The sequence below is a fragment of the Polypterus senegalus genome, chromosome 3 (assembly GCF_016835505.1).
Source record: "Polypterus senegalus isolate Bchr_013 chromosome 3, ASM1683550v1, whole genome shotgun sequence".
Lineage (NCBI taxonomy): Eukaryota > Metazoa > Chordata > Cladistia > Polypteriformes > Polypteridae > Polypterus > Polypterus senegalus.
In genome coordinates this window covers 232,093,469-232,118,080 of record NC_053156.1, presented here as the reverse complement: position 1 = coordinate 232,118,080, position 24,612 = coordinate 232,093,469, and the positions used below count along the sequence as shown (strand labels likewise).

The 24,612-nt window shown below is 38.4% G+C and overlaps 1 protein-coding gene across 2 annotated transcripts in view; it reads left to right on the top strand.

Annotated features, from left to right (window-relative positions):
* Nucleotides 1–2,255: 2,255 nt before the first annotated feature.
* Nucleotides 2,256–24,612, top strand: part of phlda3 (pleckstrin homology-like domain, family A, member 3) — a 38,884-nt gene continuing 16,527 nt past the window's right edge. The window contains exons 1-2 of one of the 2 annotated variants that reach the window (XM_039748744.1): nt 2,260–3,036; nt 17,513–20,543. In XM_039748744.1, the coding sequence (XP_039604678.1) occupies nt 2,609–3,016 (408 nt within the window). In that variant the 5' untranslated portion in view covers nt 2,260–2,608 and the 3' untranslated portion in view covers nt 3,017–3,036; nt 17,513–20,543. Of the gene's footprint in view, nt 3,037–17,512; nt 20,544–24,612 lie in introns of those variants that run through there. The other variant, XM_039748745.1, reaches the window with a different exon arrangement.

Genomic DNA, 24,612 nt, shown 5'->3' with positions numbered 1-24,612 from the left:
TAGGCCACAATACTGACTCACTATAACTTGGACCTTCCAGGAAAGGAGCATTTACTGTATACTACAATCGATTGAAACTCCTTGACTACAAACAGGTGATCTCCATTTAACCAGTTAGGTGACTTCTAGTGACAGCAGTGAGCATTTAGATGTATCATATTAATGGTAGGGAATGCTTATATGATCAATGATTTAGTATTTTTTATGTAATTATTTTAAACTGCTTTGTGGGGATCTGTTTCAACTTTGACATTAAAGAGTCTTTTTCTGTAAATCAGTAGCAAAAAATATGTTCAATACTGTATAACAATAAAATGTGAAAACTTCCAAAGGGGTGAATATATTTTATAAGCATTGTGGCTGACTGTTCCCCCTGAATTGGTGCTTGCTTTGTGCCCGATCCTGCCATAATATTCTCTATATTAATGTATGTTACTTAGAATTGTCCTTTTGTTAACTTTGCAAAACGGTGTGTTATGGTGCACTATGTCAAAGAACTTATATAAAAAGATTAATTGGAAGTCTCTTACAAACATACATTCATCCATCTACCAAACACACGATTTCCACAACAGATGTCATCAAAGCCTGATGGCATCAAAGGAGCCATTAGGTTAGAAATAGAAACCAACATCAGACAGAGTGCTACTCCAGCGAAAAAGTAGAAAGGGATTCATCATTTATGAAAACTGCCTAACTCACATCACGTTCAGAGAGCAAAGGCAAAAACTACAACGACAAAAAAAACAAAACTTAAAGGGGTACAGTCACACTATTCTATATTTTATTAGCAAAGTGTACTTTTCCATGAGGATTTTCTGTACTTTGAAAAGATTTTTTCATAGAAATCCCAAGAATCAGCACAGCAGTTAGGTGACAGGCTGACCATTCATGGCATAGCTCACACCGGGATTTTGTGTTCTTTCACCAGCTCAGTACTAGAGCAATAATATCTCCAGTCTATTCTCCTCTTATGATTCATATGACAATGGTTGCACACCATGATTTTTTTCAAAGTGGCAACATGAAGGAGTATTTTTTGTACAACCTATAAAAACTGTACTCCTTTAATTTATGCATTGTCTTTGAAGGCAGAAAGTATTTTACTAGATATAAGTAGACCTATGCTTTTTATATTTCCTTTATATTTGAAATATGGTTTTTCATGGAAAAAATACTTCGGGTTTTCAGTGGAAAAACCTGTTTTTAAATCACTAGAACATGTTTTGAGCATTTTTGGAAAGATATCTCTGTGTGTTAGTAGTACAAAATTTGTGGCACTGTATCTTGAGAAAAATTGGAAATAATTCTTATAAAATTTTGCGGACAACTTGCACTCATTAGTCTTACTAGCTGATTAAGATTCAAGTGAATCCCAATTGTATAACCTTGAGGTTTTGAAAGGTGTTAAAGGAGATCAAAACAGTCAAAGCATTGCTCGAAACATCACATCATTTGAGAAACATTTGGGATTTTGAAAAAAAGACTTTCAGATTTTGTGTTCAATCCAAAGCTCAAGGTTTGGGGCCTTAAACTTCAAACAAATTTGGCTCATGAGTTAGTAAATTCACACTACATTTTGTACTCCTAAATCTGAGAAAAAAAAACATTTTTTGAAAATATATTTATAATGTATATGTATATTTCTACAAATTGAGCTGCAGTTTAGTTCAAATGCTCAGGGTGGCACTAGAGGACATTTGATATGAATCTGCAACGTGCGTTTTTTCCGTCTGATTTTATAACCATATGTAAGACATACAAATCATAACACATTAATAAAATTAATAATACACACTTTGACGTTCAGACTACGAGTTCTTTAAGCAAATATTTTTTCCACAGAATTTCGATTATATTAATTTGTCAGGAGCAAAACGATGTGTCGGTGTTTGTTGCTGCTTCACAAGCACCGGAGACAATGTTCGAATCTCGATGACATTTTGTTTGAAGTTCCGACATCCCACCCGTCTACCTGAGATCTTCCCTGATTTACTAAAGACGCTAATAATTGGAGGTTCTAAACAGTGTGGCTGTTGATGGACAGACCGCCCACCTGTCCAATGCAGGGCTAATCTCGAGCTCATTGTTGAACTGGGTGCTCATGTGTTCAAAATTAGAATCAGATCAGATTTTAACGCTTTTGCAATCGCAAAGACTGTCTGATGAAGAATGGTCAATCCAACCGGTCACTTGCTGGGGCAGTGCAGCACGTTGACATTTGATAAACTGCCTGACAGACTGCCTTAACTCGAGAGGGGTGTATAGTCGTCTCGATGTGGTCTCTCGGTTTGTGTTTTGTGCGAGTCTCTCTCCTTAATGTGTATCTCGCTCTCAGGGAGTCGTAACGTCATCCAAAGGGGTGGGGCGAGAGCGGGACAAGTAGAAACAAGTTCAGTCCCTGTAGCCGGAGTGACCGGGGGATCCCTGCTGCCTCTGCTTAGTTCTAATATATATCCGAACTGTCCGCTTTATTCATAAGAGTTTGGGGGCGCACAGGACAACTGAGAAACTAGTTACGGTGATCACATCGATGTCGATGCGCTACGTCGCTAGGGTGTTCTGAGGTTGTAGATGGAAACTTTGTAACGGATACTGGCAGGGCACTATGAGCTCACAGAACAGAGTTCTGAAAGAAGGCTTTTTGGAGAAGCGGAGTAACGGGCTTCTGCAGCTCTGGAAGAAGAAGCGCTGTCTGCTCACTGATGACGGCCTGAGACTCTACGACTGGAAACGGAGTGGCTCCGATTCGTCTGCCAAAGCTAAGGAGTTGCGCTTCGAGCGCATGGCCACTGTCGACTGCGTTGAGTACAAACGTGGGCTCGTCTACTTCACCGTAGTCATGGCCGGAGGGCAGGAAATCGACTTTAGGTGCCAGCAGGAAGGCACCCCTTGGAACGCCGAGATCGCTTTGGGCTTGGTCCGCTTTAAAAATCTGCTGGCTGTGCAGTCCGGGCGGACCCGCCACCTGGCACACCTGGGTAGCACTGGCGAGGAGGAGGCGCCCGACTTGTGATGTGCGGCTGCTTCAGAAAGGTACGGGATAGTTAGTGACCTTTTTTGAATTAGGAATACCGAGGGAGCCACTGGATGAACTTAAAATTGGCTAAATGATATCCAAGCACGTCAAAAAAATCCCCAAAATTGAGGTGCTAATAAAAAGCCATTCCAGCCTCATACAATGTAAAGGTAAGGTAACGAAATGCTCTGGTGTGTTGGATGTTTAGTCAAAGTCATCCAGGCATTACACCTCAAAAGTGCAGCCAGGTAATCAGAACCACACACTTTAAAAATCAAGGTTCTAACTCTGCTGGGTTGTGTGGTTCTTATAGAACAGGGGTTTCCAGCTCCAATCCTAGAGGGCTGCAGGTTTTCATTCTGACCATTTTCTTAGTTAATGACCAGTTTTTGCTAATTAATGACTTTCCCCTTCATTTTAATTGACTTGCTATTTAAGACAAATCCATTAACTATTTCTTTTATTCATTAGTTACAAGCCAAACAATAATGAGATACAAAACAAGTCAACACATGAACAGATGACCTGTGCTGATCATACAATATCTGAAAATAAAGAAAAGTGAAGGTCTCAGTAAATCCGATCTGCAAATGTTCACTAAACATTTTAATGGTGCTTTCTGCTATGGTCGAATGAAAGAAACAACAAACCAATTACATAACCAGTTAAATTGACAGCAAGCTCCAGCTTCTAAACTGAAGTTTCTATGAAACTGGTTGGAGTGGAATTGGAGTTTGAGGCACCAAACGTATCTGGTCTTCTGTTGGCTCATTTCACATCTCGTTATTGTTTGGAAGCCATTTATGTAAAAAAAGCAGCAATTCAGAGGACTGAAAACAGGCAGTTAAAATGAAGAGAAAATATGCCAATTAACAGCAGAAATTGGTTGGTGATTAAGAAAGTGGCAGGAAGAAAAATCCGAGGCCCTCCAGGGTCAGAATTGGACACCCCATTATAGAACTATTGCTTGATAAAGAACCATTTCATGTTATGAAGGATTCTTTACATATGAAATTGGCTCTTTGAGCTTTGTAAAGGCTCATAATATAAGGACGAGTAAGACATCTTTAATGTATAGTAGCCTACCAATGGGTACTGACAGATCATGAACACCTGAACTTACATGTTATTATACGCATTAAGAGTCCTTTTAAAATCAGGAATTCACTGGTATTTTACAAATCTGTAATCATCTATTCATGGTTATTTACGGAGCCTGTTACTGACCTAAATAAATAAAGGACCTTTCTGAAACCTTTATACTGAAGGTACTGCTCTGAAGAACTTCTCTCTGACACCTTTATGTTGCAATGAGTACACTGGGACTGACAAAGAAAAAAAAAAAATCAGATGGCTCAACCAGGTGGCAGAAAGTGGAAGGTGGCAGCAAATCGCTGATCTGGGGCACTAGTCTAGTGACTATGGAGCATGATCTGCAAAAGGCCATTAAGTGAGTAAGGGAGTCCAGTGGGACTACAAAGTGAGTATGAACCTTGAGACTACTTAATAGTGAAAGAACATCAGAGGGGATAGTTTATAACCTAAGAACATTCAGCCTGTTGGAAGCATAGCAAAGGTCCATCTATGTTACAAGGAACCCATCTGAGAGAGCCAAGTAGCAAAGAGTAAAATGGAGGGTGGTAAAGGGTTATTGAAATGGCAATGAATCCCAAAAGAAATAGTCAGATACCTATGACTTTTAAGCCATCTGAAGACTTGACAAAAGTCGGTCCAGGCTATGAGATCAGAAGCTCCAGAAAGACTGCCAAGCAACTGAGATCAGTGTTGTTGATTGTGACAAAAAGGTTGACCTGATAGAAAGAAAACCCAAAAGGTAGAGTCATAGAAATAAATATATGAGAGACTAATTGAAAATGGCATTGGGTCATCTTGGTGGTAAAGATTAATAAAGAAGTTCAAATAATTTAGGCTCTTTTCACTTTGGCATTTAACTCTCGGTTTTTTTCAGCCACATTTTTGGTCATGTGTTTCATTTTCACTGTATATGTATAAAGAGCGGAATATCCATGTTGGTAGCACAAATACAGTCTATAAAAGAAATGTAAGCAAAGAGATACAATATAGGCTTCTTAAATAAAAATAAAATATAAAATAATATAAAAATAAAACAATAAAAGATACTGCTAGAAATTTATCTTTAGATGAAGAGATAGATTGATAAATATTTAGGAGCTATTCATAGACTGGCAATCTATTTAAAATTACATTTTGAAATGACTGAAACGCACAGTATAACCACATAATATGTTGTAAAACCTGGTGAAAAAAAGAAGATGAAAGAAAGGAGAATAGGCTTTGTGCTGATGGTGTTTAGGATGTTGACCTGAATAATTGTCACACAGTGAGTATCAGAAATTGTTCTTGATAGCCAGCAACTTGTACAGTTTCTTTCTCCTCAGTATTGTCTCCAGAGTTCAGGCTAGCAACCACAACAGAACTGACCTTCCTGATTAACTTAAGTCGGATGGTATTTCCTGTTCTAATGCTACTGCCACAACATGCCACTGTATTAAATTTATACAGAAGCATCTGGCCGTATGTAGAAGTTAAACATTCATAGTCCATGGCTTTATGGACAATGTGATCACAGTTATGACTGATGCACTTTTTGTTCTGGGGCACAATTTCAAAGCTAGTTAAACTTCTAGTATGAAATAAATGAAATTATAAGAACTGTCTTCTTTTAGATATCTAGTCAGTAAAAGTAAAAAAAAAATGTGGACACAGTGTCTTTTAGATCAGTTAGTGTTGCAATCCCATAGTTGTTGGAGGCTAGATAAGAATCCTGGCCTAGTAACTGTGTGTGCACAGTTTGCACATCCTCAGTAGCCATATGTTTTTCCCCCTATGGTGTTATGGTTTCCATCAAGCCTCCAAGAAATATCAAGGTTAACTGGCAACTTTAAATTATTTGGTGTGAGTGAAAATGGGCATTTGTGTGATAGTGCCCTGTAGTGTACCGGTGCCCAATACAGAGTTAGCCTTACAGCTAATGCTACCGAGATAGAATAGAAATTAGAAAATAAATGGATGGATGTGGGGGTTTTGCAAAATATCCAACTATGGATTGGCTCTCTGTCCAGGAGAGTTTCCTGCCAGTTTATACAATTCAGGGCCAGAGCTAACCCTAGAAGCGCAGGGAGTAAGGGAGGAGACCCAGGAGAGGATATTCTTGTCTTAAATATTATGCTGTTCAATATTTTAACTTGTATTTATTTTCTTTAGAAACCACAGAAGGGCAGTTGTAAAATTTACTATAAAAAAATGGAAGTAAGTACTGTAGGAAAGCAGAGTTTTCACTTTTTTATTACTCTCTGTTAAAGAAACATGTGGTTTGTATTTTCAGGGGTTGCCTGGCAGACGTTTTAGGATGAAATATAAATTCCAACAAAAGGGCTTGCAGTGCCTAATGCCGCCCTTTTCTGATTGCTTTCATATGTTTGGCTGTGGAAATATAGTTTTCCAGAAGTCTTATGCACATTCTTCCACTCAGTTCAAATACAGGTGTGTACTCCATTTTGCTTCTGCTGTCCCATAATCATATGGAATTAAATGAAGCATAAAAATCATATATGGAGGAAAACAACACTGGGCTTCCAACAAACTTCTCTAACATGGAAAATGAAATAAGTACCTTCCCTTGGATCTATCGGGAAAGCCACAGATTCAGCTTTTCCAAGTGACGGAGATTTTATGTTTTATTGTCTAGAGCCCACTAAGGCCTTTTACTCTTTACACATGTCTGCTCAGAATTCTCTAGTCTTGCTTTGTTGTTAGTAGTCAGTCAGTCAGTCATGTTCCAACCCGCTATATCCTAACACAGGGTCACGGGGGTCTGCTGGAGCCAATCCCAGCCAACACAAGGCGCAAAGCAGGAACAAACCTCAGGCAGAGCACCAGCCCACCACAGGGCGCGCACACACACACACACACCATGCACACACTAGGGACAATTTAGAATTGCCAATGCACCTAACCTGCATTCTTTGAACTGTGGGAGGAAACCAGATCACCCGGAGGAAACCTATGCAGACATGGGGAGAACATGCAAACTCCACGCATGAAGGACCCGGGAAGTGAACCCAGGTCTCCTTTCTGCGAGGCAGCAGCGGTACCACTGCGCCACCATGCCGCATGTTTTTAGTAGTTCTTTCTTGAAATATAGTGAACCTTAAATATTTTTCAGTGCTCATTATAGGACACAATAGTAGTATAGCATAGAGTTTGCATATTATTCCTGTGTCTGCATGGTTTTCCTTCCTTAATTCCCAAAGTTGTGCTAATTAGGTTAATTTAATATTTTCTAAGAACAACAACAAATTGTACACACACACGCACGGTTATCAAAAGTATTGAAATATCGATAAGTGTCAATTTTAACATTTTAAGATTACTGTACTTCAGTTCTAATTTTTCCAGGTATCCAAACTGCAGCCTACATTATGAATGCACTTCCAGTTCGCCATAGCTTGAGTTACAGCCCTACTTCCATCCACTCACAGGAGTTAATAGGATGCCAATTTCAGCAGTGGAGCCTTCACCAGAATGCTTAACTGAAGAAGAGGGCAGTCAGATTGGTATCTGGAAATACTTTGGCTTTCGTCCAAATGGGGACAGCAAACCTTTAGACACATGCTATCCTATGTGTGCAAGATCTGCGGGCGAGTCAATACAAAAAATCTTACTTCTAAATTACAGAAACCTTAATACGTATAAACCTGTAAACTGTTTCATCTTAAGAATAGATGTGACATTTATTTTTTTCTACAGGTTAAAACATTTTTTGTAGCGAGTTAAATCTTTAATGCATCAAGACAATGGTTTACAATTATTTTTACTTGCAAGTCACTTTAATTCTGCAGTGTTCATTCATGGGCAATGCTCTTTAGTACTAGAGTTCCCTCACCGCAAACAGTCTTGCCAATGCGTGTTACTTTTTTTTATTTTATTACTCACTATTTTAAAATCACGAATTTATTATAAAATGTAGGTCACTATAATTTTTCTTGCTTAACTGCATAAACAGTGTCATTACTCCAGCTGTGCTTCAGAGTACTGTATGTATTTAGTATGTCAAGGCTCAATTGCAGCTAAACAAGAGCACATTGACATGCTAGTCTATCTTGCAAAAAAGTTGGAAGTTAAAAAGACATTGTAGATTTTTTTTTTTACACAAAAATGCAATGTGCACTGTTTGCATTTATATAAAGCCTTTAAGTGTGTTAATGGTCTGTTTGTGTATTTCTCTTTTGAACAAGACCGCATTAATGTACTTTTTACATGAATGTTTTATTTATTGTTTGTTTTAATATTTTTATAGATACTATGTACAAAAGATTTGAATACTTATTCAAATAATATTTATTGACATTTGTAACACTTCATTGTACTACCTCAGTAACAATTGCTTGCTTTCATCAATGTAAAAAAAAAATATAGACCGATTGAAACTTGCAATACTTGAAGTATTTAAATTTAATGACTAAAGTTTGTAGTATTTGTTTTCATCGATACATACATAATTTCAATTTATTTAAATAATTTCTTTATTGAGTTACATTTTGTACTGTGTTTTGTGTTGAAAATGGTATTGAATCTCAATACATTTTAGTATCATATTGAAGTTTGAAATTTTGGTATTGTGACAGCACACGTTCAACTGTTTTTACTTTCAGTAAACTTAATGTGTAAATATTTGTATGAACACTAAAAGAGTCAACACCATAAGACATAAACTAAAAATGTTTCACAATGTGTCCCTGAATGAAGGGAGGCTCAAAATCAAAAGTACCAGTCAGTATCTGGTGTGGCCACCAGCTGCTTGAAGTACTGCAGTGCATCTCCTCCTCATGGACTGGACCAGATTTGTCAGTTCTTGCTGTGAGATGTTACCCCACTCTTCCACCAAGGCACCTGCAAGTTCCTGGACATTTCTGGGGGGAATGGCCCTAGCCCTCACCCTGAGATCCAACAGGTCCCAGACGTGCTCAATGGGATTGAGATCCGGGCTCTTCCACTGCGAGGATGATCAGCTGTCCTTCCTGTCTCCCTGTAGCGCTGTCTTAGGCGTCTCACAGTGCGGACATGGCAATTTATTGCCCTAGCCACATCAGCAGTCCTCATGCCTCCCTGCAGCATGCCTAATGCACGTTCACACAGATGAGCAGGGACCCTGGGCATCTTTCTTTGGGTGTTTTTCACAGTTGGTAGACAAGTCTCTTTAGTAAACTCTCTGCGTTTTTAGAACTGTGACCTTAAATGCCTACTTTCTGTAAGCTGTTAAGGTCTTAACGACCATTCCACAGGTGCATGTTAATTAATTGATTATGGTTAATTGAACATGCATGGAAAACATTGTTTAAGATCTGTAAAGTTATTTGGATTTTTAAAACATTATTGTTGAAATACACAGTCCTGAAAAAGGGACGTTTCATTTTTTGCTGAGTATATAAATTCACACACATTATATTTGTATTATATTGATTTACAGCTCCATTTGGTGCCAGCCATTTGGTTGTATGTCTGTCAGAAAAATGCCAAGGTCATTGCAGTGGAGGCTCTGTGTGTCTACTGTGTGTACTATAACCCCCACTACAGAGTAGCGGAAACCGATCCTTGTGAGAACAACATATTTTTTTATTGCTTACTGCTACTTTGTGGCCCTTTGTTGGTTGCAGTATCAGTACAGGAAGGCAGACTGCAGAGAGACTGCTACTTCTGCAGCTCCACCACCGCTATTCCTACTGCTTCAATTCAGTGTGCATCATTCTATGATTGGCAGTGCTGCTGCAAGTATGTGATAAAAGTAAAGCATGCAGCCTCTGTGGCCTGTAGTAGCTGTTATTGCCCTACACTATTGTTTTCCTACTTTTTTATGTAGCTGGAAATCCACAAAGGGAGAAAATGGATCACGTATCTTAAAACAGCTTTGTTCCTACGTTTTTGACTCCATTCAGGAATCATCATCAGAGGAAAATGATTAGACGCATAGGAATCCATGGCAATACTGCATATAGCAAATAAGAAGAGGAGGGTAGGTGAATGTGTGGGGGGTTAATGATGTGGGGTTTGGAGGGTGCTGCTCATAAAGTCTTATTTATTATGTGCATATTTTTCTTTTTAAGCCTGCATATGCTGGATTCATATCCAAGTGTCTGTTAATAGCGTTTTCATTGGATAGCCATGTTTCAGCCAGTTCTCTGGATGGATGGATTCCTGTACGACTAATCATTTTCTTCTAATGATGATTCCCAATAGGAATTGAAAGCTTAAGAATAAAAAACTATTTTAAGATGATTCGGTTTCTCCCTTTGTGGATGAGGTGAGGTGTTTTATTTAATTGTTTTGATCAATGACATCTTAGTTAAATTTTAAGTAAAATAATTGGCTGCAATGTGGTGTATTTTGAACTATGTTGTCTTAGTGCTATCTGCAGTGCATCTTTTTGCACAATACAGCAAAATGTAAATGCAAAACCTCTTATTTTAATTAGTCATATGTTCATTTTTCAGGAAGAACATACCTTAATCGTGTTTAATTATGATCTGTGGCCAGACTCAGAAAACATTTTCTAAAACTTGTTAAATTCATCCTAACTATTAACAATTTCCATCCACTACATTTTGTAATCCATTTATTTCATTACAGAGTTTTTGAGAGAACAAGTATCAAAACACCCAAACCTGGATGGGCTGCCAGTTCAAAGTATGGCACATCCACACACACACAGTCGATAGTGACTAACATTAGGCCACTTTACAGTTGCTAATCAGCCTAGCCAATACATGTTAGGATATGTGGGAGGAAACCAGTGTACTTTCCTTTAATAAGTTGAAAAATGCTTTCCAAAAGTTGTAAAGCAGAAGGTTTTTAGTATACAGACATTTAAATTACAAAAGCTACTTTTCACGCAAAGTGAGAGTGTGCAAGCCTTTATTTGCGTAAAATCATTGGACATGACAATCTAATAAAGACAAACAAAACAATTTTTAATCTTTCTACAATACACCTTTTAATAATTTTACGATTGTAACCACTTATAAATTAAGAATATATTAAGCATGAACTCAAAATGTAAAAGGGATTTTCTCCAGGTGCTCCACTGAGCCTCATATTGTAAAGACAGACAGGTTAGGTTTATTCACGAGTCTGAAATGCCCCCATGTAAGCACCGTTTTGTGAGAGGAGACCCAGAGGTCACGTGGTGTTTCTTCCTCAAATGCTGCTGAAATAGTGCCCCTTTCCTCCCTTGGCAATTCTAATTTGGAGGAGGCAAGTTTAAAAATGGATGGCTTGATTATTTATTATTTTCTTTTAAACTAAAGTTAAGTGTCAGCACATTTTGTGTTTAATGTTGGTTCTGTGCATGACTTTGGAGTGAATGGATTTAATTAAAACGAATAAGAAAAACACAGACTAAACTGTTGTGTTAACATGTTGTTTGCTCATAAAGACTTGAGTGAAACAAATGCTTGACGTGTATGCTTGTTTTTGACTCGTAGCTATAGTTGTCTCACAGACCTTTGTGTGCTACTGTAAGCATTGCAAAATTCATAACCTTTCAAAGTGGAGTGCAAAGCTTGCCCAGAGCTCAACAACAGAAAGCCATTGTTGGCTTTTCTGCATGTCACTAGATCTTCCCTGGCATCTTCTAGTGCTTTGATGTCAAGTTTCATTTTAGACTGGAAAGCCTCTTGGGTGCAGTTGGCTCATTTCTCCATTGTTGTACTATGATCTGCTTGTACCTGTGTATGTCTTCTCTGTGTTGAATCACCTCATTCATGGTCAGTGTTTAGTAGATTGACACCTTGCACCACAGTCAGTTGTGTATATTCAGCTGTGGATGGATATTATGATTCACAGCAATATTGAACCATGTTAAGTTAGAAATATGCAAAATTCTGCTGAGGCATTGCTGTACAGACTGACATTAGTCAGTTTTCAGTTTATTTGTAGTGTTTTTCTTTTGTTGTATTCTATTCTGTAATCTATTACTAAAACTCATTTTTGAAGTACAGGTTCACAGTGCCAGGAATGCATCACTATACCACTGCATTCAGGGCAGAAGTCAACCTTGGATGATGTAAACACTTTCTCAAAGGGAGATAATTATGTGCAATTTGGGATGGAAGCTGGGTCATAAAATACCTTGGTTCAGAATATCTGGCATTTCACAATATTGCAAGCAGTACAGAGATATTGTAGACAGAAGGCAGTATGCTTCTGGCTTGGAAAAATGTTCAAGAGTTAGTTACCTCAAAGGATAGTAGAGGTCTGTGAGTTTGGCCAATAGGTGACAGTGGTTGACTCCCAACAACACATTATAATGGACAGGTGACCTGGTGTTTATTTGGACAGCAAGGAACCGCTAAAGCCATTCTTCTAGGATTCCCTCTATCATATCAAAGGCTCTACTGGCTAGCTCTGACTCTGGAAAATATCCTTAGGATGTTCCTGGAAGTAGTTCCAGTCCAGGGCTTAAAAACCCTTCTGTCAAGAAGGCCTTTAAGCTTGGAGTTAGGAAGAAGACATTTAATAATAGCTCAACTGGCAAGAGAAAGAAAGGCAGGAGAAGATGAAGAAATATAGGAGAGTTGTGTTAAAAGAACAGCTTTTAGTATACTGTGGTAAAAGAGTGCAGAAGACTGTTGACAAGAATGAAGGAACTTAGGAGTGGACAATAAACCGTTTTATCCTGCGTTTTTTATGGATTTTGAAAAAAACATTTTACTGGTAAGCCAAAAACTGGTGGAAAACTTGTGAACACATTTAAACATAAAACACATCATATAACAAAACATGAACATCTGTATGTGTAAAAGGATATGTGACTTTATGTTGTATTCATGTCTTAAAGGAATGTCTGTATTGGCTTGTAGTTGAACTGTTTATAATACAAGCTCCTGTAAGAACATTGCTCAGAGAGATGTGCAGTTCAGCCTGGTTGATCAGTCAATGCTGGGTCCATGACTCTGCATTGGATTAAGCAGGCTTAACAATGTATATATGTTTAAATTTGGTAGTGTGAAGCATGAGTGAAAAAGCAGCTGCACCATTATCTTTAAAGATATGAATACATGCTATGAAATCCATTTGAGTAGAATGCCAGATTTTGTGGCTGACTACTCCTACAAACACAACATAGTAAAGAGTACCAGGGTAGTAGGCCATTTATTTTTCTCTTTGTTTATTTATACTGTCTGCTCCTTGTGTTTCACCCATTGCTGTGTGATTTGTTTAGTAATAAATACACATTTTTTCCAAAAACATCTTGGCATCTTTAGTATTACTTGAATTTGGGGACTGCCCAAAAGCACTCCCTAACGTTAACAGCAGTCAAGCTAAAGTTCTTATAAACCAGAAGCATTTGAAAAATCGTACATGAAACAATAGCAAAGGTCACACAAACTGATGGAGGAGAACTTGAGTTTGTAGTGCTAAGAGGCAGCAGTGCTGAGTAACTGGCAAATAAGCCTTAATTTTCCTTAATTATTACCCAGCTAACAGATATTTTGCAGATGCTTGTAGAATGCAAATTCCCAGAGCCTAGATGTTTACAAGTATGTATGCTGGAGGCCTTCCTGCTGCTTTGTTACAGACAAGTGTTTTGTGGGTGCCTAGTCTGTGTGTGGTCAGGTGACCACCACTGATAGTGAGAATACAGTATCTCTTTCATTTCCTAAATTGTGCAGGTAGAAAATACAATTTGCATAACATGCAGCAAGTTAGTTAATTATATTTAGAAGTTCAGTTTGTATTTTTTAAATGCACATTTTGAGGTGTATTGTACCAAAAGTAGTAGTAGTGTTAGATAATGATTGCAAGTCCAAACAGCATACAACATGTCATCATTCTTCTTATGATTATATTGGAAATACAAAGGAGTGCCTGACAGTACTGTAATGTGTGTCATTGTAACTATTCATTCCATCTACTGCTCCATACCCAAATGACACATGAAATTACCTGCCTCGGTTATAATTTACAGCCGAGTGCAAGAAAATGATTGACAAGTACATGTCTTTCTAAGAACATCTCAATCACTGAATTTGTTTCAAAGGAGGAAATCTCTACAGCTGACACTCAAACATGAATTCATGTTGTAATAATTAAAATACAGACATCGCAGATCAGCATTCTAATAGTAAACTACATTAGTTGAAAGCAGCAAAGAAATAAAATCAACAAAATAATTGGAGATAACTGGTGTGTGTCATTTGGAGGAAAATCTGGCGCTTTCTCTCTTCATTTCTTTCTTTGACTGTTACTCTGATGCTACTGACCCTTCTAGTATTTGGACCATACTTTCTCTTGTTGTGTTGTCACTAGCATGAATTGTTCTGTCCTGATGCTTCAGCCACCAAATTACTACTTGCCTTTTGATGGAAACCCCAAAGCTTGTCACTTTCAACAACTGGTGTTCCTCATTTTTTAATTTAATCTACTCTGAACCATCCTTATGCCAAATCAGCCATGCTTCATTTAAATCCATCAGGAGTATTTGATTTGCCTTGACTCAGTCAATTCCTACCTAGGTTGTTCTTTTTAATCTTCTCCTGTTTGGACAGTTTGGTAAATTTGCTGTTTCCCTGATTGTTTGTTTGTTTTGGGCTCTTTTTATCCATTCACCATTCTGTTTTTGTTTATTTTGTTCCTAGGCTGTAATTGGGGTATTAATGGGAGGAAGCAGCTTTGAGTTACATAGTTCCCTTCATAATCAGGTTGTCTTCATGTTTCTTGACTGCAGGTCTTGTTTCAATAAAAGATTTAATCACAAAAAAAAAAACAAAGAAATAGAGCTCTATAAGGCTCCAGCTGTTCACGCACAAGTGGAACAATTTTACTGCAGGTTTCCTCAGACTTCTAGAACAATGCACAAAGTGCATTGAGTAGAGTTAACATTTTTTAGAAAACTGACAGACTTAATTGACACACATTAATTCTGTTTTCATATTACAAAATGAATATGTTCTTTCTGTTTGGTATAATGCTCAAACTCTGTCCATTCATTGATTATCTGAATTTGCTGTTCTAATTCTTGTACAGTATGTAGTCATGTGAAGAAGGATGTTATCCCTACAGCACTGGGTGCAAAACAGGAAGCGACCCTGGGGTGGACACCTCTGCATTTCAGTTTACTTAAACAGAGCAGGACAATTTAGAGATACAGACCTGCATCTAAGTCAGAAATGCATACAAGTCTGAAGTTAGGAAGCATTTCCTCACACAGGGAATTGTTAGAATTTGAAACAAACAAGTTTCATACCTGAAGTATACTCCTAGACAGCTTTTAAAAGGTAACTGGATGATTTGTTGGGACAATGTAGCTATTAGCTAATCAAAGCAGCCTGTGGCCATATGAAAGCAAAGCGCTTGTGTTGAATGCAGTAGTGGCAGCTACTGGCTTATTATTTCATTACCCTCATCCATCCTATTTATCCTACGTATGCTGCTTGTGTCACATTCAACACATTTTCTCCTGGCAAGTATTTAATATACTTTAGCTACTGCAAATATAAAATTTGACTTCATTTTATATTATACAAGTCAAATGTCTCTGATTTTACACAATATACATTAGTGTGGGTGAATGTAACATTTTCAAAAGTATGGGTACCTCCTCAGTCAGGGGTCTTCTAACTTTTTGTCACACTCCTGAGCACTAACTCCTGCTGCCTGTTTTCAACTACTATTCTTCCTCATTGTCCGTGTGGCGTCTGCACATTCACCTTGTGCCTCTAAGAGGTTTTTCCTCTTGGCTTCCCAGTTTCCCTGCAAACATGTACAAGTTAGATTATTTGTCAGCTCAGTAAGAGTGTGTGTTTGCATCGGTGGGCCCTATTTATGGGTGTTTCATGCCTTGCACCTATTGTTGCCTGTAGGCTGTGGCACTGCACAATCCTGAAGATGGTTTGAGAATGTTATGTTTATGTTGCATATCTAATGCCACGACCAGGAAGAAGAACTTCTCCAAAACAGGGTGAGTTTACCACTATCCACACAGTTCACACTTAGTAAACTGATAAATCGAATGTCAGTTCTACCCATTATGCTCATGTATGGCTGATTGAGAGAAGGGTAGTACCTCCCTTGACATTTAGCGATAAGCACATAGCTAGAGGTTTCCAAAGACACCAACACAAAGCAAGACAATTCAAAGGACAGCATTCAGGTAGTATAAAATATAATGAGAAAAAAAGGCATGGTATGAGAACTGCTAACATTGTGCTGAAATAAAGGGAAAATGGTAAGCACCATTCAAAAGACACTGATTTTTCCACTTTTTGTTTAGAATTAAAAGCTAGTGTGCAGTAACATAAATAGATATGAATTTTAACAAATATGGTAATGGTTCAAATAGAGCTGTGACAACAAAAGTACAACTGAGGATCAGACTTCATCCTAGTGACAGCAATGTGCACCATCCTGGCTGTAGCTTCCAAGATTTCTCATTAGTGCTGTTTTTAAAGCCTTATTTAAATGCATCTAAATAAAAGGGCAGCAAGTTATTTATTAGTATTAGAAAGGGCAGGCAGATATACTGAATGATTTTAGCCAGACTTGCAACTTTTTGAAATCAGCTCAAAATCACAGGAAAGTTAATAAAGGGTGTAAAGTTGCTAATCACAAGATATGAAATACATTGTGACACAAGCCAAATGGCAAATGGCAAATGGGCTTCAATTGTTTAACATTTCAAAAACAAATCTCAGATCCAACGGACTTCAGTTCATCAGGTGTGAGAGACCTTTTGGACTAATTCTGCATTTCAGTGCCCACTGACCAGTCAGGAAGAGACTCTGTGTTTATACTTTTGCAAATGTGGCAGTGAAATGTTAGTGGAAAGACTGGTTCAGTGGCAAGAGAACCTTTCCCTGTATGATGTGATGGTGCCTTTAAAGAAGACATACTGAGGAACTTTATCCAGCAGTTACAAATTGACTGGTAAAAGCACAATCATTTTTTTTCTTTTTTGCAGCAAATTAAAATTGAATCGTCATAATAAAAACACTACCTCCTCGGTTTCCTTTCTTTACAGTATCCTGTTAATCTGGTACTGTAATGACACACTTGATGTTCTCACCTATGCAATCGTGTAAGATTGTTGAAAAAGCATCCTTTGTGAGTCTGAAAAATTGCTTAGTGTATGCCAGCTTTTCTTTTACAAATAATTTATAAGACTGAGAAGGCACCCAGTCTCCTAATGTTGCAACACACAAGAAAATTGTTCAGTGTGTGTCTGTCCTTACTGTATTAAAGCATGAACTCCAGTAAATATACCAATTCAAATCCTTACATTAAGTAACACTTTATACACGTTTCATCGTGCAGTGGTTTTAAACAGAGTTCAGACATTCCCATTTCTAGTCAAAAAAATTATTTATGAAAGTTAAGTTCTGTTTTGAAATATAAAAGACTGGGATACCCCTGCACAATCACCTCTTTTTCACTGACCTTTTTTTTTCCTTTTAGGTTTTCACATCCCCAGTTTCCAATGAAGTGGCAAATGGAAGTGAGCAGATGACACAGTTTCGGGGTGATGACCCCCCAAGTTCATCAATGATTGGATGTAATGGCTCAGCCTTCAGTTTTGCTGCTCTCAGCAACTTAACTCCTTAAAAATAGAATCCAAATTAAAGTAGAAGACAATGGCAGGGATGGCTGTCTGCTGAGAATCTGCAGAAGTTAGATTCCTGCCTAGTGTATTTTCTTACTTTTGATATTCAAGCAGGATTTTCTGTAGTATCAGCTGCAGCCTATAATGTCGTACTCCTGGGGCCAGAGTGTGCTTGGTGAAGCACTACTGGAAGTATGCCTGCTTTTCAGTTGTGTGCGCAGGAATTTGGTCGTTGGGTGTTACAAATGAAAGGCAGCTGCTGGCAGGGTGGTCGTTCAGGTACATGAAATGTAATGGGATCTTCTTTAAAGTAAGAATCTTTCCAAGGTTCAAGTCTCAGAGAGGAAACATAGAACAGAACCACAGTCATCTCAAGTTCATACCAAAGAATTTGTAAAGCAAATATATGTTTTTCTCCTTTTTCACCAAACGCCTCAACTTCAGAGTTTTGGGAAAAGGTTAGCTGGCATTTCCTCTCAAACAAAACATGTTATTTTAATGACTTAATAGCATAATTTACAGCATCTAGAAGACTGGTACCTGATCTGTTTTATACACTTTTAGTGAGTCAGCAAAAGGCCCTTCTCTAGTTTCCTGTTGGCCTCTCATGTCTCATAGCCGGTGATATACTTGGTAGAAAGAAGATTTGGTCTTGCTTCCAGTATTTACTGTATTTACCACTAGACAATTGTGCACTTGACAATTCAAGCCATACAGGAGGTTATCATTGACAGGCTGGTATATGTTGTCTACCTCTAGCCTGGAATGATTTGTGCTTGGGATTTGAAAGGCTGTAACATTACATCCTGATAACCCGTAATTTAACATAGTTGACTATTAGAGAGAGGTGCCTTGCTTTGGTTATTGTCTTTGTCAGGGATAAATGCTATTTTAAAGGAGTTCTTGCGCTGGAACATATGAATTAAGTCTTTGGAGAGATACTGGGAAAACTGGAGGTTCTAAATGACATTGTCGTCATAGAACAATGCATAGAAACCATTGGCCTTTCATCTCATATGCTTTACATAACACAATGCCAATGCTTTACCTTTCTCAAACATTCATCTATCATAGAACTCCATTAATGCATTCCTGGGCCACTGGGAATCAGAGTGTATTTCAGCTACTGAAACCAACCCTGGATGTGTCATCTATCCATGACAGGGCACACCAACTCACATACACTCGCTCCTTTTGAGACATTTTATAGTTGCCAAGTAAGCTAAGATGTCTGTCTTTGAAATTTGGAGAGAACATGTGATTTTGAAGTTGTGAGACAACAATGCTGATGACTATACCACCCTATTTTTTAAACCTACAAAACTGCGATGAAGATACAAGGCTTAAAAACGGAAATCATCACTCCCTGAAATTGGATCTTGCCAAACCTGAGAAATCTCCCAGCTGTATGTTATAAAATGTGAAGTTCTGGGAAAGAGGTTTCCTTGAGAAGCTAATTTTTTTTAATCACCAGCATCTCCTGACAGTCTAATGAAGAAACATCTGCCATTTGCATTGCTTTACAGCTTGATGGGTTCCATGTTTATTTCTAAATTTCAAGTAGTGTAGTGAGTATTGCGTAAGTATGCCGAGTGTGTTGAATTAGTTCAAACTCTGTTCATGTATTAATGTTGCATTAGACAGTGGCACCAGTTCACACTGCCAGTCATTACAAACATTTGCCATATTGAACAGGCAGTATGAGTAATGACTGAAAGTTGCACTCAGCCAATCACAATTTTGTATATAGTATAAAGATGGCCTGTTTCAGAAGTGCCCTGTTTGTGAACCGAAGGGGGTGAAAAAAAATACTATTCCTCTGTGAGAACAAGTACAGATCCTGACTGCTATAATGTCATAGCATTTAATCTGTCGTTGTGTAAACACTGTACCAAACTAGGCTCTAGGAGGTCAATTTCCTGGAGCTTTCCAGTTTTTGCATATATACAGACAATGTCTCTAATGCTTTACCCAGTATAATGAGTTTGCTACAAGACGACATTTTTTGAGAACTGACTAATGCAACCTGCTTTTTAAATAAATGTTTGTATGTAAAACTTGGGTTCAAATCCCCTCCCAGACAATGTTTGTGTGTAGTTTAGAGATTTGCCCCATGCTTACATTGGCTTTCTTATGTTACATTTGTTTTCTTCCACATCCCCAAAACACAAGACCTTGTGCACAAATACAGATCGGAGGCCATGAGGGTCAAAGTATTTAAGTTTATGGAGTGTAACTGAACATTTCTTGTTAGCTTTCGATAAGAGTCCCACAATGGGTAAATGTGTCTAATGTGTTCAGCAATGTACATATGATATAGTCATATATTCACATGGGAAAATTTTTCCCAGCTGCCTTGGAAATTGCAGTGTTCCAGCTTTAATATTTTGTAATTGGTCAACTACAGAATCATTGGAAAATGGGTCCCATTATCTTAGGTAAAATATATGATCCCACCTTTGATGCTCCTACATTGTGAGACTGTAGTATCATAATGCCTACAAATATTAATCTTTTCTTATATGCTGCTATAGCTATCGTTTATATTTAAGGCCAAAGGAGAGATATAATAAATTGCCAAAGATCTTGAAATGGCTGTGTATTGCGAGACAGGGACTGAGGTTGTACTCCTCCAGATTCAAATTTTCTGTGACATTTTACACATCATTCCAATTTTTAGACATTTCTGGAGATGAGTTGTCATGTGTGGAGTCAGTCCAGGCAAAGCCACATGACAGATCTTCCAGTGTTCTCTTAAAATGAAAAGTTACAATTCAGTGTTATTCTCTCAGGATGTCAACCAAATGTTCACCATGTTCTCTTTTCATGTCTTAATGCCAATGATTTCTTTTGGTGGGTTAAGTAATAAAAGTGACATTATGCTGACTTTCTTTGTGTTGCCCTCTTTTATCAAATGACAGTTGTGCAGTGCTGCCAGGGCTTGCTTTAGTAAAGTGGACAATCCAGGGTCACAAGTCATTTTTTACAGAGATTCCTGTAAGTCACAAGCCAAATTGTGTTATTCTTGGGTATCTGTTGTATTTACTCACATGTTGTACTGATGTTTGAATAAGATGAAATATTCCTTTGTAGACAGCACACCTTCAAATGTGCACAAGCCAGCCAAAACAGAGAACAAGGTGTAATCCCAAGCATCAAGAAAGAAAACAAAAAATTTACTTTTTATTCTATACAATAGTAAACCTCTTTTTTGGGTCCTAGTATGGTACCGATTTTCCTAATTTATGTGCTTGGATTAAAAAGTTTCAGAACCCCTGTCTTTGCATATTACACCATGACTTCTTCCGCCTCTATTCAGCGAGGAATTTGTGTACATGTATACAAAAGGAGTCAAGAGCAGTGGGACTGTATTGTTCACTGTTTTGATGACTCCCATTGGCTGGCAATCTTTAAAATGAGATGAATAACATTCAAATATTTATGCATTAAATATTTTTCATCCTCTCTACACAACTATTTGCTTTGTCCACCATGTTTGTTTGCATGCATGATGCACAAAAATGAAATATTGAAGTTATTTCCTTGAGCAGAAAACTGATCTGACCATTTAAACTCAGAACAGATATGAGAGATGTGAAATGAAAAGGAATTCAGTACCACATACAAAAGTGACTTGTATGCGATTTAAAAAACAAAAAGATAGCACGTGGGTTTTAGATGTTTACACCAAAATCAGATCTGCTAGATTTGTGAAACCAGTTCATATCAGAGTTGAAGTGTAAATGAGGCCTATACAGCAGCAAATGACATGTTGCATCTGCACATTCAGATTTCAGACTACAGCTGGGAAAACATAGTTGTCTTATGTTTTCAATACACTTTGTTGACTGCACAAGATCCACTGGGAAATAATTGTCCAGGTAGCTTCCGCAGATTATGCAGAGAAAAGGCAGGCTAAGTTAGCTCATTGGCATTAGGTTTCCAAGCTACATGATTACAGAGAATATTTCAGCTGGAGTATGATTGCTAATATAACAATGAATTTTATTTGCAAAGCAACTTTCCAGGCTTAACAAGATCAGGATACATTGCAGTTATTTTATATACTGTATGTTTGAAATCTGGAATACTGGAAGGTCAAGTATCTTGCTACAGATCAGGACTGAGTTCGATGTAGGAAATAAACAGTAACATTAGACCACAAGACTAGTGCCCTAAACGGCAAAGCATTTCATTCAATTACTATATTAATTCATCCACTAAAGCATCTAAATAAGCTTTTTTCAGCCTGTCTGCTGCAGCCCATTGCTGCACCTTTAAAATAATAATGTAGCACACCAGGATCTGAATCTTAGAGTTTCAAGGTCCTCAGGTGGTCAAAATCTGTCTGAGGAGGACAGTACTACCTGGAGAAGCTGACATAAAAGCAGCTCCACGATGGCTATGTTGCAGACACAGTACTTAGAGCACTTTGGACACATCTCCTGGCTGCTTCAGTCCATCTGGCTGGGTGTGTGGTTGCCAGTGAATTTCATAGGATAGATGGACAGTGGGCATACGAGTTGTGTCTGAGGCAGAGAAAGGCAGGCAAAAGGACAAAGCAGCTGGGAGATTCCACCAAAGTGCTCACTAAGTGCCATGTCTGTGAATACTAAGCTGGTTTTTACCGGTGTGACAGTTTAGGGTTTTTCGCCCCCTTGTACCCTCAGACCACACGTCAGACACAAGGTAAAAGTCCAAATAATTATTATTTATTATAATAATAAGGTGCACAAAGCACGCTCCTCTCCACAATACTCAATAAACAATAACCAATCACAATCCTCCTCTCCCAGAAGCTTAGCCACCCTGCCTCCCAACTCAGCTCGTCCATCTGGGATTTCTCACAGTCCTTTATAGTCCTTGACCTGGAAGTGTTTGTCCCTCAGTCCATGTGACTTTCTATCACTTCCGGGTCAGGTAAAGACTTCTCTTTTTCTTCAACCTGGAAGTACATCATTCCTCCCGTTCACGTGACCAGGACGCACTTCCAGGTTATAGGGCACATATGAGTCTACGAGCCTCGCTACAGCGACTCCTTGTGGTCCCCAAGGTATCCAGCAGGGCTGTGTATAAGAACTACAAAGTCCATGAAGCCCTGCTGGAACTCGGGGCACGTCCATGCTGTCAGGAGAGCTCCTCCTGGCGGCCTGGGGGTGAGGGCCGGCAACTCTTGCCGGACATCCATCACACCGGTTTCTCCGGACATCCAGTCTATTCAGGCAGTTGAGCATATGTATGAAACATAGTGTGCTTGTGGTTAGTGGAATAGTGGTGTGCCTTGGGATGGTTTTAGTTACAAAAGGAGTGCCACCATAGTAAAAACATCAGGAAACATTGATCTAAATGTTCCTGTGTCAAACTCCAAAAGTCCAACTTTTACTGTGCATGAAATTAAAATCTTTTAACAATAGTGAAGTCAAAAGGCATACCTATAGGGTAGAGTAGGCAGTAAATAATTACAATTATTATGGAGTTTATATTTTAGTTAAATCTGAAGCACTAGTCAGGGAGATGGCAGCAGCAAGACATTTAAATGTTATTTTGAAGTTTACTATTTTATTTGTTAACAACAAATTAAGAGTGGCTCAAATCTGTGTGACCTCATGACCACTGGCACCTGAGCACTGAGAGCAGGCGTAATGAAAGGAAGCTCATATGCTTTGCTTGGATTTTGGAAGATGCAATGTTGTGGTGCAAGCATTACAAGTGGGCAGCAATAGTATGGACAGTGAGCTGTCCCCTCAAGTACCCGCCTTTGCTTTTGAAAGGTCCCTCTGCCTATAATAGAAGCTATTGTAACGCCTGACCTGTGGGATGATGGTACCAGTGGGGATTTCCAATTGCCTAAAAATGAGAGATTTGTGAAAGCTAGTGAGTGTGGGAGCTGGGAGACATTTATGATGTTCTGCCCTCGTTATAGACAAGGTCCTCTTATTTATATTTGACTAATTTTATTCATTTAAACCAAACTGATGCATTTTCAAGCTATGCTTTTCCTGACACTGAGTAAAATGGACAAATCTGCTTTGTGTTTCTAGCTTTCACAAAGGACCCATTTGCCAGCTTGGCCTAAGTTTTTCGTAGAAGATTACCAATTTTTCACATTTTCCATGACTTAATGACCCATGTGGGTGGCGTGGCATGATGTTGCAGATGTAAATGCTGTGGCTTCTCAGGTTAAATTAAAAGTGCCCACTCCTTGTGTGTTTGGACTTTTTGCACATTCACCTGTGTATATGTGAGTTTTCCTTGCACACCCTCTAAGATGCAGGGTAGGTTACTATGGCAACACTAAACAACTTTTTTGAGTGAGCACTGCAATGAACTGGCACCCCCTCCAAGGCTGCTTTTTTATTCATGCTGCCAGGATAGGCTCTGGTCCTCCACTAACTTGATTAAGTCGGTTTAAAAATGTTATGTTATGTAAATTTCACTCAATTTAACAATTTTGCTTTGCACTCAATGGTGTCATGGCTAACTTCTGCAACCCATGACTTTGGAACAGAATAAACAGAATCCAAGGTCAACACTAACTTTTAAAAGTGGTTGCATGAAACTGAAAATATGGTTGCCATTTTTAACAGCCTATATTTAGAGCAATTAAGATTTTATGCAATTACATATACTGTATATATATATATATATTATATATATATACTGTATGTTTCAGCTTAGTAATGAAAACATGACACAAAACAATGGTTAAAACCTCTATTACATTCTTATATGTTTGTTTTGTCTGCCATTGTATAGCAGCAAATATCCATCCATCCATTTTCCAACCCGTTGAATCCAAACACAGGGTCACAAGGGTCTGCTGGAGCCAATCCCAGCCAACACAGGGCGCAAGGCAGGAACCAATCCCGGGCAGGGCGCCAACCCATCGCAGGACACACACACACACACACACACACCAAAAGGCCAATTTAGAAATGCCAATCCACCTAACCTG